The sequence below is a fragment of the Mesoplodon bidens genome, assembly GCF_964165515.1.
Source record: "Mesoplodon bidens genome assembly, contig: HAP1_SCAFFOLD_103, whole genome shotgun sequence".
NCBI classification, from domain to species: domain Eukaryota; kingdom Metazoa; phylum Chordata; class Mammalia; order Artiodactyla; family Ziphiidae; genus Mesoplodon; species Mesoplodon bidens.
The window spans coordinates 51,837-64,882 of record NW_027672700.1 but is presented as its reverse complement, the minus strand read 5'-3'; the positions used below and the strand labels follow the sequence as shown (position 1 = coordinate 64,882).

General features: G+C 44.8%; 1 protein-coding gene across 1 annotated transcript in view; it reads right to left on the bottom strand.

The window, feature by feature from the left end:
- The window catches only part of LOC308609814 (forkhead-associated domain-containing protein 1-like), a gene marked incomplete at its 3' end in the record, with an annotated part of 77,593 nt that extends 64,754 nt beyond the window's left edge, over positions 1 to 12,839 (bottom strand). Inside the window, exon 1 of the mRNA XM_081259114.1 lies at positions 12,361 to 12,839. Within this exon, the coding sequence (XP_081115240.1) occupies positions 12,361 to 12,453 (93 nt within the window). The 5' untranslated portion in view covers positions 12,454 to 12,839. The remainder of the gene's footprint in view (positions 1 to 12,360) is intronic.
- Positions 12,840 to 13,046: the final 207 nt, after the last annotated feature.

Sequence of the window (13,046 nt, the reverse complement as noted above, 5' to 3'; positions counted from 1 at the left end):
GCAAAAGTAAAAATAGATAAATTCAACTATATCAAAAATTAAAACTTCTGTGAATCAAAGGACACAATAAACAGGGTGAAAGGCCATCTAGAGAATGGGAGAAAATAGTTGCAAATCACAAATCTGAAAAAGGGTTAATATGAAGAATATATAGAGAACTATAACTCAACAACAACAACAAAAAAGAACCCCCAAATAACTTGATCAAATATGGGCATAGAACTGGAATAGACATTTCTCCAAAGAAGATATACAAATGTCCAACAAGCATATAAAAAGATGCTCAACATTACTAGTCATTAGGGAAATGCATATCAAAACCACAGTGAGATACCACCTCATACCCATTAGGATGGCTACTATCAAAAACAAACAAACAGCAACAGAAAATAACAAGTGTTGGCAAGGATGTAGAGTAGGGGAACACTTATGCACCACTGAGAATGTAAAATGGTGCAGCTGATATGGAAAACAGTAGAGCGGCTTCTCAAACAATTTAGAATAAAATTATCATATGATCCAGCAAGTCCACTTCCGGGTATATACCCCAAAGAATTGAAAGCAGGAACTTAAAGAGTTATGTGTACACTCATGTTTATAGTAGCATTATTCACAATTGCCAAAAGGTGGAAGCCACCCAAGTGCCCACTGACCGATGATTGGATAAGCAAAATGTGGTCCATCCATACAGTGGAATATTATTCAGTGTAGGAGGAAGGGAATTCTGACACATGCTACAACATGGATGAACCGTGAGGACATTATGTGAAGTAAGTGTCACAAAAAGGCAAATTTTGTATGATTCCACTATGTGAGGTACATAAAGTAGTCAAGCTCATAGAAACAAAATAGAACGGGGGTTGCCAGGAGCTGGGGAAGGGGAAACAGGGAATTGTTGTTTAATGGGTACAGTTTCAGTTTTGCAAGATGAAAAATTCTGAGGCTGGTTGCACAACAATGTGAATAACTTACAACTACTGATCTGTACACTTAAAAGTGGTTAAGACGGTAAACTTTATATGTATTTTACCACGATTTAAAAAATGGCTAAGATGAAGGGACTCACTCAACATCAGGATGCTGGCACAGGGCAATGTCAGGGTTTGAACCCAAGTCTAATTCCAAAACGTGTACCTTTGATTTGTACCCTGTGATTTTCAGAGTAGAGAGTGATTTAATAATGAGAGAGGAGACAGGCAGGACCTAATATACAAAACAAGTGCATTTTTTAAGGCTCCTGCATTGAAAATGTCTTTAAAAAGTATATAGTGAGTCCATAAAATATTGAGACGTTTAAACTTCTATTAACAATGACCATCTGCTCTGATGACCCCTGTGCTTTAAGGAAGCCTCCTCGGGAAGCTGACTTAGTTATGACGTTGCTCTGAGGTTCGCTGACATTGTCGCTGAGGTTCGACGTGTACCTGGAACCGTCCTTTGGAGCTAGGTTTCAACCTTGCATCACCTGGCACTGGGAAGCCCCATCTCAGACCATAACCTCCCACTCCCGGCCTTCCTTATCCTCTGTCTCGTCCTCTCCTTGAGTCACGTAGCCTTTGCTCCCTGTTTGCTCCCTAGGGGTAATGCCCTATGCTCACCCAGCCTGGGCCCTGCTCAAGCTCACCAGCTCCTTCAAGTCCATCCCGGCCCCCAAACCCTCCTGCCACCCTCACACTTCTGTCCTGAGGCTGGCCCAGTGCCCTTTGGGCCCCCCAGCCAGCAGGTCCCTGCTCTCAGGCTTTTCATTCTACTTTGACAACAGCCTCCTAGGTCTTCACCTCCTGCACCTGCCGGCATTCTCCGTCTGCTTCTCCCGACCCTCCTCCATCCCTTTACATGGTGCCCTCTGCCCAGCAGGCCCACCTGTGCAGCTACATCCATGGGCTGATGGGCTCCTTGCCTCTGGTTTCTGGTTGGGTTTGGCCAATGGGGGGGTTAGAGATCAGAGCAGGGAGGAGAGAGCTTGGGGTACTTACTCCCCTGGCTTCCTTTCTCTGGGGCCACACAGCTTCCCTCAGAGGACTCTACCCAGCCCTCAGGGTCTCCGGGTCCCAGGAAATGCCCCTGGCCCTCACCCCTCAGCTCTGGGGGTGGGAACAGTCCTCACTCATACTAGCTCTGGGCCCTGCACTATCCTTTGTGGTTTCTCTGAGCCCTGCCCACTCCCTATGGAGTCCCTTCAGGAAACTCCCCTCCATCACTCCACACCCCTGTGAATGTGCCTTCAGCTCCCTGCCAGGACCTGGACTTCCCAGGCTTGGAGAAGCTCCTAGATGGGACCTTCACGGCTTCTCTTAGCTGCCAAGGGCCTCCGGGTGGTCCTGCCTTCATCCCACCCTGGTCTGGTCCCTCTCCTCAACCATCTCCTCTTCTGCATCCTCACCTTGACAGTGTAACTTCCCTCTAACCTGTGAACGTGCTCACCACCCCCTCGGCCTGGAAATGCCGCCCCTTCCCCCTTCCTTTCCTTTATTGTCAAATGGCTTCAAGAGGGTCCTCTCCCGCTGGGTCCTCAACCCACTGCCATTGCCCTCGGGGGCCTCCTCGGGCTCTCGGCCTCCCTGTGACATGTGACACAGTTGTCAGAGAGAGGCACGTGGCCTGGTGGTTCAGGGGTTGTGGGAGCAGGGCAACGTGGTGGTTATTAGACTGGGCTCGAGTCCAGCTCTCCTACTTCCTAGCAGGGTGACCTTGGGCAAGTGATACCTCAGCTTCCTCATCTGTAAGGTAACAAAAGGACCATCTTATAAGTTATTGGTGACCTATAAATGATATAATACATACAAAATCACTTAGAAGAGAACATAGGGCAAATGGGAAATGTTCTCTGTTATGAGCAAGAGGATGGGCTCTGGAGTTAGAAAGCCTTGAGTTCAAGTCCCACCTCTGCTACCTTCCAGCTGTGCAGCCTGGGGCATGGTTCTTTGCTTCTCTTTGGTTGCTCCCTGAGCAGCAAAAATGAGTTTGATAAGCTGGGCTTCGTAGGATTGACAAAAGGTACTGCTTGGTGACATGTTCAAAGGAGTGGGATAACATTTTTGAAATTAACTTGTGTGTGTGTGTGTGTGTGTGTTTTATCTATTTCTTTTAACCTTTTGGTTCTAGGCTATCCCATCCCCCAGCCCCATCCCCCCAGTGCCTCAGGAAAGGGATGTAGTGCAGAAATAGTAAAAAAAAAAAAATGGAGTTTTCAAAAGAATAAGGATATGAGGAAACGGCCAGGCGCTGGTGAGACGACGAGTCTGGGATTGGAAGGAAAGAAGAAGCTTCTCTGCTTCCCCATCAGCTGGATCCTTCCTCCCCGGTCTCCCCGGGAGAACCCTGTGGACCGGCAAGGCCTCAGGAGAGGCTGGTCCTGAAATCAGACTGCCCGAGCGTGGTGCCCAGTGCCCCAGCCTCCCTCTGTGACCCCAGGCAGGATACTCAGCCTATCTGTGCCTCAACGCCCTCATCTGTAAAGTCGGGCAAACAACACTAACCTCCTAAGGATGAAATGAGTTAATACACTCGAAAGTGCCAAGAACAGTACCTGGCACAAAGCAAGCTGTCTCTGTGATGAATACCCTCAGCCTGGCAGCAGCTCTCTGGCTCCCTCACCTCTCTGACTGCTTCCAGGTCTCCACGCCGGGCTCCTCTCCCCTCAGATGTCCATTTCCTCTGCACTCTGTCCATGGGCTGGGGCCACTGTACCACCCCCTCGATTCGCAGGTGTGTATTTCCAACCCCTGGTTCATCTCCAGGCCCCAAACTGCCTGGCCGCTTCCGGGATCTTGAGGTGCTCACTCAACCAGTCCTGCTTCCTCCCCTCTTGGTAACGGTATTATCACCTTCCAGCTCATCCAGCCATCTTTCTCCGTGGCCTGTGGCATTGATCCTACTGATTCTTCCAGAAAGCTCTCAGACCAGTCCCAAAGCAATGGTCCAGTCAGATGGTAGTATTAATGTGGTGGGCAGAATGGTCTCCCAAAGATGCCCATGCCCTGATCCCCAGAACCTGAGAATATGCTCCATGACGTGGCCAAAGGGACTGTGCCGATGTCAAGGTTACTAATCAGTGCTCTTAAAAGAGGGAGACTAGGGACTTCCCTGGTGGCGCAGTGGTTAAGAATCCGCCTGCCAATGCAGGGGACACGGGTTCGAGCCCTGGTCCGGGAAGATCCCACATGCCATGGAGCAACGAAGCCCATGTGCCACAACTACCAAGCCTACACTCCAGAGCCCACGAGCCACAACTACTGAGCCCACGTGCCACAACTACTGAGTCTGCACGCCTAGAGCCCATCCTCCGCAACAAGAGAAGCCACTGCAATGAGAAACCCGTGCACCAAAACAAACAGGAGCCTTCGCTCGCTGCAACTAGAGAAAGCCTGTGATCAGCAACGAAGACCAAACCCAGCCAAAAACTTTTTAAAAATTTTTTAAAAAGTGGGAGACTATCCTGGGTTATCCAGGTGGGACTAATTGAACTCCACCAGTCCTTATAAGCAGAGAACTTACTCTGGCTGGATTGGAGAGATAAGTGGTGTTTCTTGCTGGGCCCCCACTTAACAGCCCCAGTGCTCCTCTTCCTGGGAAAGCACCAGGTCAACGTGTCCTCTTTACCCAAATCGCCCCCTAGATGGCGCCACCTCAGTCTGTTGCATGAATGAGGATCAGGAGAACATTGATCTCACATTTCACTGACAACCCCCATTCTCGATTCCACAGGGTGGAATTTCCCTAGCTTACTCAATTATCTTGTTATCTCAGTTAACTGAGAATTTCCAATTTAGATATTAGATGTTCCCAAAGCTAAATTTACACTCAAAAAGTGAAGCTTCTGTTTTTAGAAGCTTGAGTCAGCTCAGTCTGAAACTCAGCCTCACCTCCCCCGTCTAGCTGTGTGATTTGGGCCAGTTCCTTAACCTTTCTGAGTCCCATTTCCATGTCATCAAATGAGGATAATAATGATAATAGTAGTTCTCACCTGCACAGGATTTGCCTTGACGATATAATTCTGTAAATATATATACAGAACATACATAGATGATGTATAAAGCCATGTGAGATACAGTAAGTAGTCCATAAATGTATGCTGTAGCTATTTGTATTATGTATGCTATTCAAAAGATTATGATCGAAAATTTCTTTCATCTCACATCCATCAGAATGGCTACTATAAAAAAAAAAAAAAGGGAAGTGCTTCCCTGATGGTGCAGTGGTTGGGAGTCTGCCTGCCGATGCAGGGGACACAGGTTCGTGCCCCGGTCTGGGAGGATCCCACATGCCGTGGAGCGGCTGGGCCCGTGAGCCATGTCCGATGAGCCTACGCGTCCGGAGCATGGGCTCCGCAACGGGAGAGGCCACAACAGTGAGAGGCCCGTGTACTACAAAAAAAAAAAAAAAAAAAAAAATGGAAATCACAAGTGTTGTTGAGGACGCAGGGCAAGTGGAACCCTTGTGCACTGTTGTGAGAATGTAACTTGGTGCAGCCACTATGGAAAACAGCATGGCGGTTCCTCAAACAATTAAAAGTAAAATTATCATATGATCCAGCAAGTCTACTTTTGGGTATATATCCCAAAGAACTGAAAGCAGGGGCTTGAAGAGATATTTATACACCCATGTTCATAGGGTTGTTTGCAACAGCCAAAAGGTGGAAACAACCCAAGTGTCCATTGGTAGATGAATGAATAAACAAAATGTGGTGAATCCACACAATGGAATATTATTCAGCCTTAAAAAAGGAAGGACATTTGGACACATGCTACAGCATGGATGAACATGGACATTATACTCAGTGAAAGAAGCCAGTCACGAAAAGACAAATACTGGTATGATTCTACTTATATGAGATACCCAGAGTAGCCAAGGTCATAGAGAGAAAGCAGAACGGTGGTTGCCAGGGGCTGGGCCAGGGGGGCATGGGGAGTTGTTCATTCATGGGTGCAGTTTCAGTTCTGCAAGATTCAAAGAGTTCTGGAGAATAATGGGAGTGACGGCTGCACAACAGTGTGAATATATTTAATGCCACTGAACTGCACACTTAGTAAAAGTGGTTAAGATGGTAAATTTTATGTTATGCATATCTTACCACAATAAAAAAAATGAGAAAAATGAGATCACGATCTAGCCCTTTCTTCTGAACTTTTCCTCTTGGAAGCCCTCCATCTGCCGGTGAGAAACTACACCCATCAATTGCTGTGGTGGGAACTGACCAATGAAATCAGGCGCCAGTTCCCAAACAGGGGACAAAACATTCCCTGAGGATTGGCGAGACCAAACAAGTGAACCCCCAGAGCGAGGAGCACTTGGGGAGAAGCCAGGGGTGAGGTGGGGGTGAGGGGGGGGACGGGAGCACGACCCAGGCGGGAGGACAAGCGCGATGCAGATGGGGAGCCAGCAAGTGCACCCTCCCAGGCCTGTTTCATTCCGTGGATTTCCCCACAGAGAGTCCACCTGTCACCTTATGTCTCAAAATGCAGGTGTTCGCTTAGAATAACAGAAATGTGAATTAAAATGACACAGGTACGATACTTCACCCCATAGATCAGTGAAGATCCAATGGGTGGTCAGCACCGTAGGCAGGGGAGTGAGTGGCAGACGGGCGTCCACTGCTGGCAGGACACCACATCCGGAAACCTCTGGTGGACAATTTGGCCATACCCCTCAGAGTTACAGCTGTATGTGTCCTTTGACAGAGCAGACATACCTGCACGTCCGTGAAATGATGCAAATAATAGGAGAATCCCAGCAGCCTTGTTTAATAATAATAAACAAGACTATGGTGTAGGCTCTGGTTCTTTTCTGAGAGGCAGCCCAGAAATGGCATGGGCCAGGAAAAGGGACAAGAGTCATCCGGCTGGATGGGATCTTGGGTGTGTGTATGAGATCAGTCTGGCTTCACGACCCTCAGATCCCATGCGAGAAGGGCTGACACAGGCTGGAGAGATGGCTAAACCCATGAGAAAGGTGATGCCTGGCAGGACACTGACCACCGAGGGTGAGGGGTGGACACCAGCATTTCATCCCCCTGTCATGTCTGTTCTTTCTTTTTCTCTTCCATCTCCACCCTCCTAGCTGCAGCCCTGCACTGACTTGGGCTGTCCTAGAGCTCAGTCTTCTAGGGATCCTGGGACTTCCCCAGGGTGGGACTGGGGGAGTCCCTGGGGAGGGGGTAGGGTCAGTCAGCCCTTCATTGTTTACCCTTCGCTTCTCTTTTCCTCAAAACAAAGTTTATTGAAAGAATACACACACACACACACACACACACAAGCAGGAGTTCTGCTGATCAAGAAGGGAGAGGGAGGGAGAACTGATGGTGGGGTTCTCAAAGTGTGGTCCTGGTGCCAACTCCACGGGACTTAATTCCCCCCACCTGAACCTGGGGAGCATATAAATGTGAAGATTCCTGGGCCTTACCCCAAACCCACTGGGTCAGAATGCCTAGGAGTTCATGTTGAACAACCACTCTTAAACATACGAAAAATCCAACAACCACTGGCTTTGGTGTTTCTTCATTCTGGAAGAACTGAGTCCCTTTCTCAGCAGAGTTTAAATAACAGCCATATCCAACTCTAAAAAATACAGTTTACAAGGCACATCAAATCATATAAATTATAACTTGCAAGGTTTAGCTGTGAAATGAGCAAGGCTGAGGCTTTTGAGCCGTGTAAAATGGGAGAGGGGAGATTGTGAATAGAGCTCCTGATGGCTCGTCTGCACACAGCAGCCGGGATGTTCACTGGCAGATCTCCCCCTTGTTTACAATCCTTCAAGCCTTCTTCCCACTGCTTTTCAGATAAAGATCAAAACCCTTATGGTGACATGAAGGAGGCCTACTTGTCCCTTAGCCCTCCTCCTTCCCACTCTGACTTCTGGACGCCCTGGTTTTCTCTCAGTCCCTTGGGTTCACAATATGCTCTTCCACCCCAGGGCCTTTGCACATGCCATTCCCTTCTACTTTTGCCTTGTTAAGTCCTCCTTGTCTTCCATATTCCTTTCCTTTACAGCCCCAATGTTGGAATGGAATTAGTCACACCTTTGTGGGATCATTTGACTTATTTCTCTCTCTCCTGGCAGCTTCCTGTTGTCAGGGACCATGTCCAGTTCTGCCATCACTGTACCCCTAGACTTGGCTCGGTGCTGAGGCTCTGGGTAAATACTGTGCAATGAATGAGTGATAGCAACAGTTATCACTGTTGACTATAAACACTTCTCACTAGCCTGGCTATAAACAGGCTTCCTATTGCCTTAGGGAACCAAACTCCTTACAGGATATAGAAAAAAGTCTGGAGGGTAAAACCCTGCAAATATCAATATTGATTTTTCCCTGAGCCAAATGATTACAAGTGACTTTTATTTTCTTCCTTATATTTTCCTTTCTCCCAATTTTAAAAACAAGAAGCATGTAACTACCTTCCATTATCGGAAAGAGTAAATGATGTCGAAATACTACGATACCAATAGTCCAAACAACATGTCAGCCTTGCTGATGAGTAGAAATCTTTAGAAGCATGACTGCCTATTCTTTAGGATTGATCCAGGCAAATAAAACAAACAATCTTTTTTATTTGCTAGATGTAACCTCTGGGTAATTGCAAGGATGATTTTTAGTAATATAAATCCCTGAATTTTTTTTTCTTTTTTTTTTTTTTTTGCGGTACACGGGCCTCTCACTGTTGTGGCCTCTCCCGTTGCGGAGCTCAGGCTCCGGACACGCTGGCTCAGCGGCCATGGCTCACGGGCCCAGCCGCTCCGCGGCATGTGGAATATTCCCGGACCAGGGCACGAACCCGTGTCCGTTGCATCGGCAGGCGGACTCTCAACCACTTCGCCACCAGGGAAGCCTAGTGACGTATATCTTAAGCTAAGTCTGAGGAGCAGTAAGCAGTCAATTATTTATATACAATGAATGCAACTCAATTTCTGTCTAGTTAATAACTGTCCTCATTAGTTCCCTTTTCCAAATGGCTTATTAATGTCAGTGGATCCTCATCTCAACCCTGTGCACCTCTGAGGATTCTTCTCAGTCTCTGTTTTAGGAGACCATAATAATGATCATTGTGTCATTCACTGAGCACCACATGCTAGACTCTTTCTGTGCATTTCTCACTTAATCCTCAGAATAACCCTGTGAGGTAAGAGGTTTACAGACAGGGAAAAGGAGCTCAGAGTGATTAAGTAATTTGGTTGAAGTCACTCAGCCACAAAGTAGCCTAATGAGATTCAAACCCAGCTCTGTCTATCTCCAAAGCCTGTGCTTTTAAAAATTACTACAGTTTTCTAATATCATAGTCCGGTTCAAAACAGAGATCTCTGTCTCTACTTTAGCCAGACAGGAAATAAAACGACCCCAAATCTATGCCTTGTTAGGATAAAGAAGAAACTACAGTTCTTCTTCTTCTTCTCTTTCCTCCCACTTTGCACACTGCACAGATGTTCTTTGTCCTTGAAGGGAGACCATATCATGGAGGAGAATCTCACGGGGAGGTTCATGGAGTTATCTTTAAATCTGTTGCGTTTACAATAAACATTCTCAGAAAACTAGGAATAAAGGGGGAAATTTCTCACTTCGTAAGAACATGTATAAAAACCCTACAGCTAACCTCCTACTTAATGGTGAAAGAGTAACTGCTTTCCCCTAAGGTCAGGAACAAGCGAATATAAGGATTTATACACTGCTCTTGTTCAGCAGAATCCTGGAAGTCTTAACCAGGGAAATAAAGCAAGGAAAAGAAGATTCAAGGCATTCACATCTCCTTTTCTGAAAGGAGAAATAAAATTGTTCTTATTTGCAGATGACATGATTGTTTATGTATAAAATCCCAAGAAATCTACAAAAGCCCTTATATAAGAAAGTGCAGTTAAGGTTGCAAGATACCAAGAAGCATACAAAAATCAACTGTATTTCTATATACTGTCAATGAACATGTGGACACCAAAATTGAAAATATAATACCATTTACAATCACTCAAAAAAACAAAGAGAGACATACTTAAGTGTAAATCTAACAAAACATGTACAGGACTGGTATGCTGAAAACTACAAAACACTCATGAGAGACACTGAATAAATGGAGAAATATACCATGTTCATGAATTGGAAGACAATGTAGGAGTATATCAATTATTCTCACATTGATTTATAGGATAAAACACAATTCCAATCAAAATTACAGCATGATATTTTGTATATACAGACAGGCTTACACTAAAATGTAAATGGAAAGGCAAAGGAACTAGAATAGGTTAAAAATTTTTTTAAAGAAAATTGGGAGGAGTCACTCTACCTGATTTAAGACTTACATAGCGACAGTAATCAAGGCTAACTCATAATGGTAGATCCATTATGACAAATAGACCCATGAAACATAATAGGGAACTAAGAAGTAGCCCCCATAGAAAGTATGGCCAGATTATTTTTGACAAACTTGCAAAAGCAATTCAATGGAGAAAGGATAGTCTTTTCAACAAATGGTTCTGGAACAACTAAATATCCACATGCAAGAAAAATGAACTTTGACCTAAATCTCACATCATAAACGACAGTGAACCCAAAATGGTTCATAGATTTAAACATAAAACTATAAAACACTTAGAAGAAAACATAAGAGAAAATCCTCAGGGTCAGGGACCTTGTAGTATGTTCTTAGACATGACACTAAAAGCATGATCTATAAAAGAAAAAGTAACTACCTGGACTTCATCAACAGTTAAAGCTTTTGCTCTGTGAAATACTCTGCCAAGAGAATGAAAACACCAGCTAGGGATGGGAGAAAATATTTGCAAACCATCTATCTGACAAGGGACTCATATCTAAAAACATAAAGAATTCTCAAAACTCAATGGTAAAAAACTAAACAATTCGATTAGGGACACTTAAAAGATATGAAGAGATATTTCACTGAAGAGGATATGCAGAAGGCAAACACGTACATGAAAAGACATTTAACATCACTATCGATTTGGGAAATGCAAGTTAAGACTATGATGAGATACCACTACACACTTACTAAAACAGCTAAAATGAAAAACAGTGTTTATGCTAATTGCTGGTGAGGATGTGTCTCATACATTGCTGGTGGAAATGAAAAATGGTACAGCCATGCTGGATAAGTCTGGCAGTTTCTTTACAAACCGAATATGTATAAACACATATGTTAATCCATGCAATCATACTCCTGAGCATTTATCACAGAGAAATAAAAACTTATGTTCACACAAAAACCTGTACACAAATGTTTATAGTACATTTATTTGTAATAGCCCCAAATGGAAACAAAATGTCCTTCAAAAAGTGAATGGTTAAACATAGGTGATACATCCATACCGTGGACTATTACTCAGCAATAAAAGAACAAGCTAATAACCTAAATGGATGTCAAGGGCATTACACTGACTAAAAAAAAAAAATCAATCGCAAAAGTCATACATAAATGATGAAAATTATAGAGACGGAGAACAGATTAGTTGTTTTCGGAGCATGGGGACGATGGTGGGAGGAGGAATTGTGACTATAAAAGGAGCATCACAAGGGACATCTCTGATGATGGAATACTCCTATATCCTGAGGGCCACACCCAAATCCACACGTGGTAAAATGGCACAGGACTCCACACATGCTTCGTGCCATTCTCTCTACTATTTGTGCATCTATAATTATTTCAAAATAAAGTTTAAAAAACTCTGTTGAGTGAAGTCTGAGAGTGGTCTGCCTTTCACAGTCCTAAAGGGATTCCATTGCATTTCTCTTTCTGCTTCAATATTTTAATCCCTTTCAAAATTTAAAAGGCTCAAAGCCACTGTTTGTATAATTCCTTACTTACACTTTCTTCCAACTTCCTTGGCTGTCAATGAGCTGGGACTGTGGACCAAGCCACAGCTAATTCAGAGAATGGAATGAAATGAGGTGAGAGAGCGCTGAGGCCATGCCCAGGGCTTACCCTGATTTACTACTTGGAGGTACGGGGGCGGGGAGGGCTCTGAGGGGCCCATAGTCTCCAGAAGCTCTGGAAAGGGCGAGAGGCCATTGCTCAAGCTGGGCACTTCAGGTGGCCGTGGCTGCCAGACGCGGAGCAGGTGAAGGTCAAGCATCAGCTCTACGCCCACCTTCCAAACCGTGCCATCAGGGTGGGACACTGCACACACAGTCAGCAAAGGACACAGGGCCCATCGCACTTTGCACTGTGCTCATTCTTACCACATGGTCCAGGGAGACCCAGCACATGCGGGGAATGGTTATTGGTGGCACACCGAGGAAGGCTGGGACTGTTAGCCAGAGGCTGTGCTTTACAAGAGACTGGAGTCCACAGAACAGTAAGAACTTTTGGTGGTGTGAGGGGTAGGGAGGATCGGGGACTGGCTAGGAAGAGGTCTTACCTCTAAAACAAGGTCTGAATTTTCATGCCTTCCAATCGTAGTGCTTTTATTCAGGACAAAATAGCCTTCTGCACTCTTTAGATAGGCTTTCATATTCTCTGCTTTCCCTATAAAATGTTTTCAGAAAACAATTTTGTTAGAAAAATACAGTCCTCTAATTATTCAATGTCATATTTAGAATGAATGGAATACACCATAATGTCCACAGGAGAAGTCAGCAGAGGTAGGAGTGGATAGCTGGATTTAACAATGATCACAATGATAATTCCGCACATTTTTAAGACTGTCCTTTTAACAGTGATATCCGGCATAGATGAGCTTGCTTCTAATCACAGGAGGACATCCTTTATGTAATTCAGAGCACAAACAAGCAATAGCAAAAAAAAAAAACCCAAAGAAATCTGAATTCCACTGATAACCGCTCTCCACCTCCCATTAAGCTTAGTTTGGGGTTAGTTATCTGACAGAATCAAATACTCAGTGTTACTAACCCACCACTTACTAGCTCTGTGACTCTGAGTGAGTTACTTATTCTCTCTCTATGCCTCTGTTTCCTCATCTGTAAAATGGGGCTAATAATACTCTGTATCCCAAAGAGTTTTGTGAGGATTAAATGTGAAGCATCTAGAATGGTGATTGCTAATCTAAACACCCATTTGTCCTACTGTGATTGTGACTGTTATTAA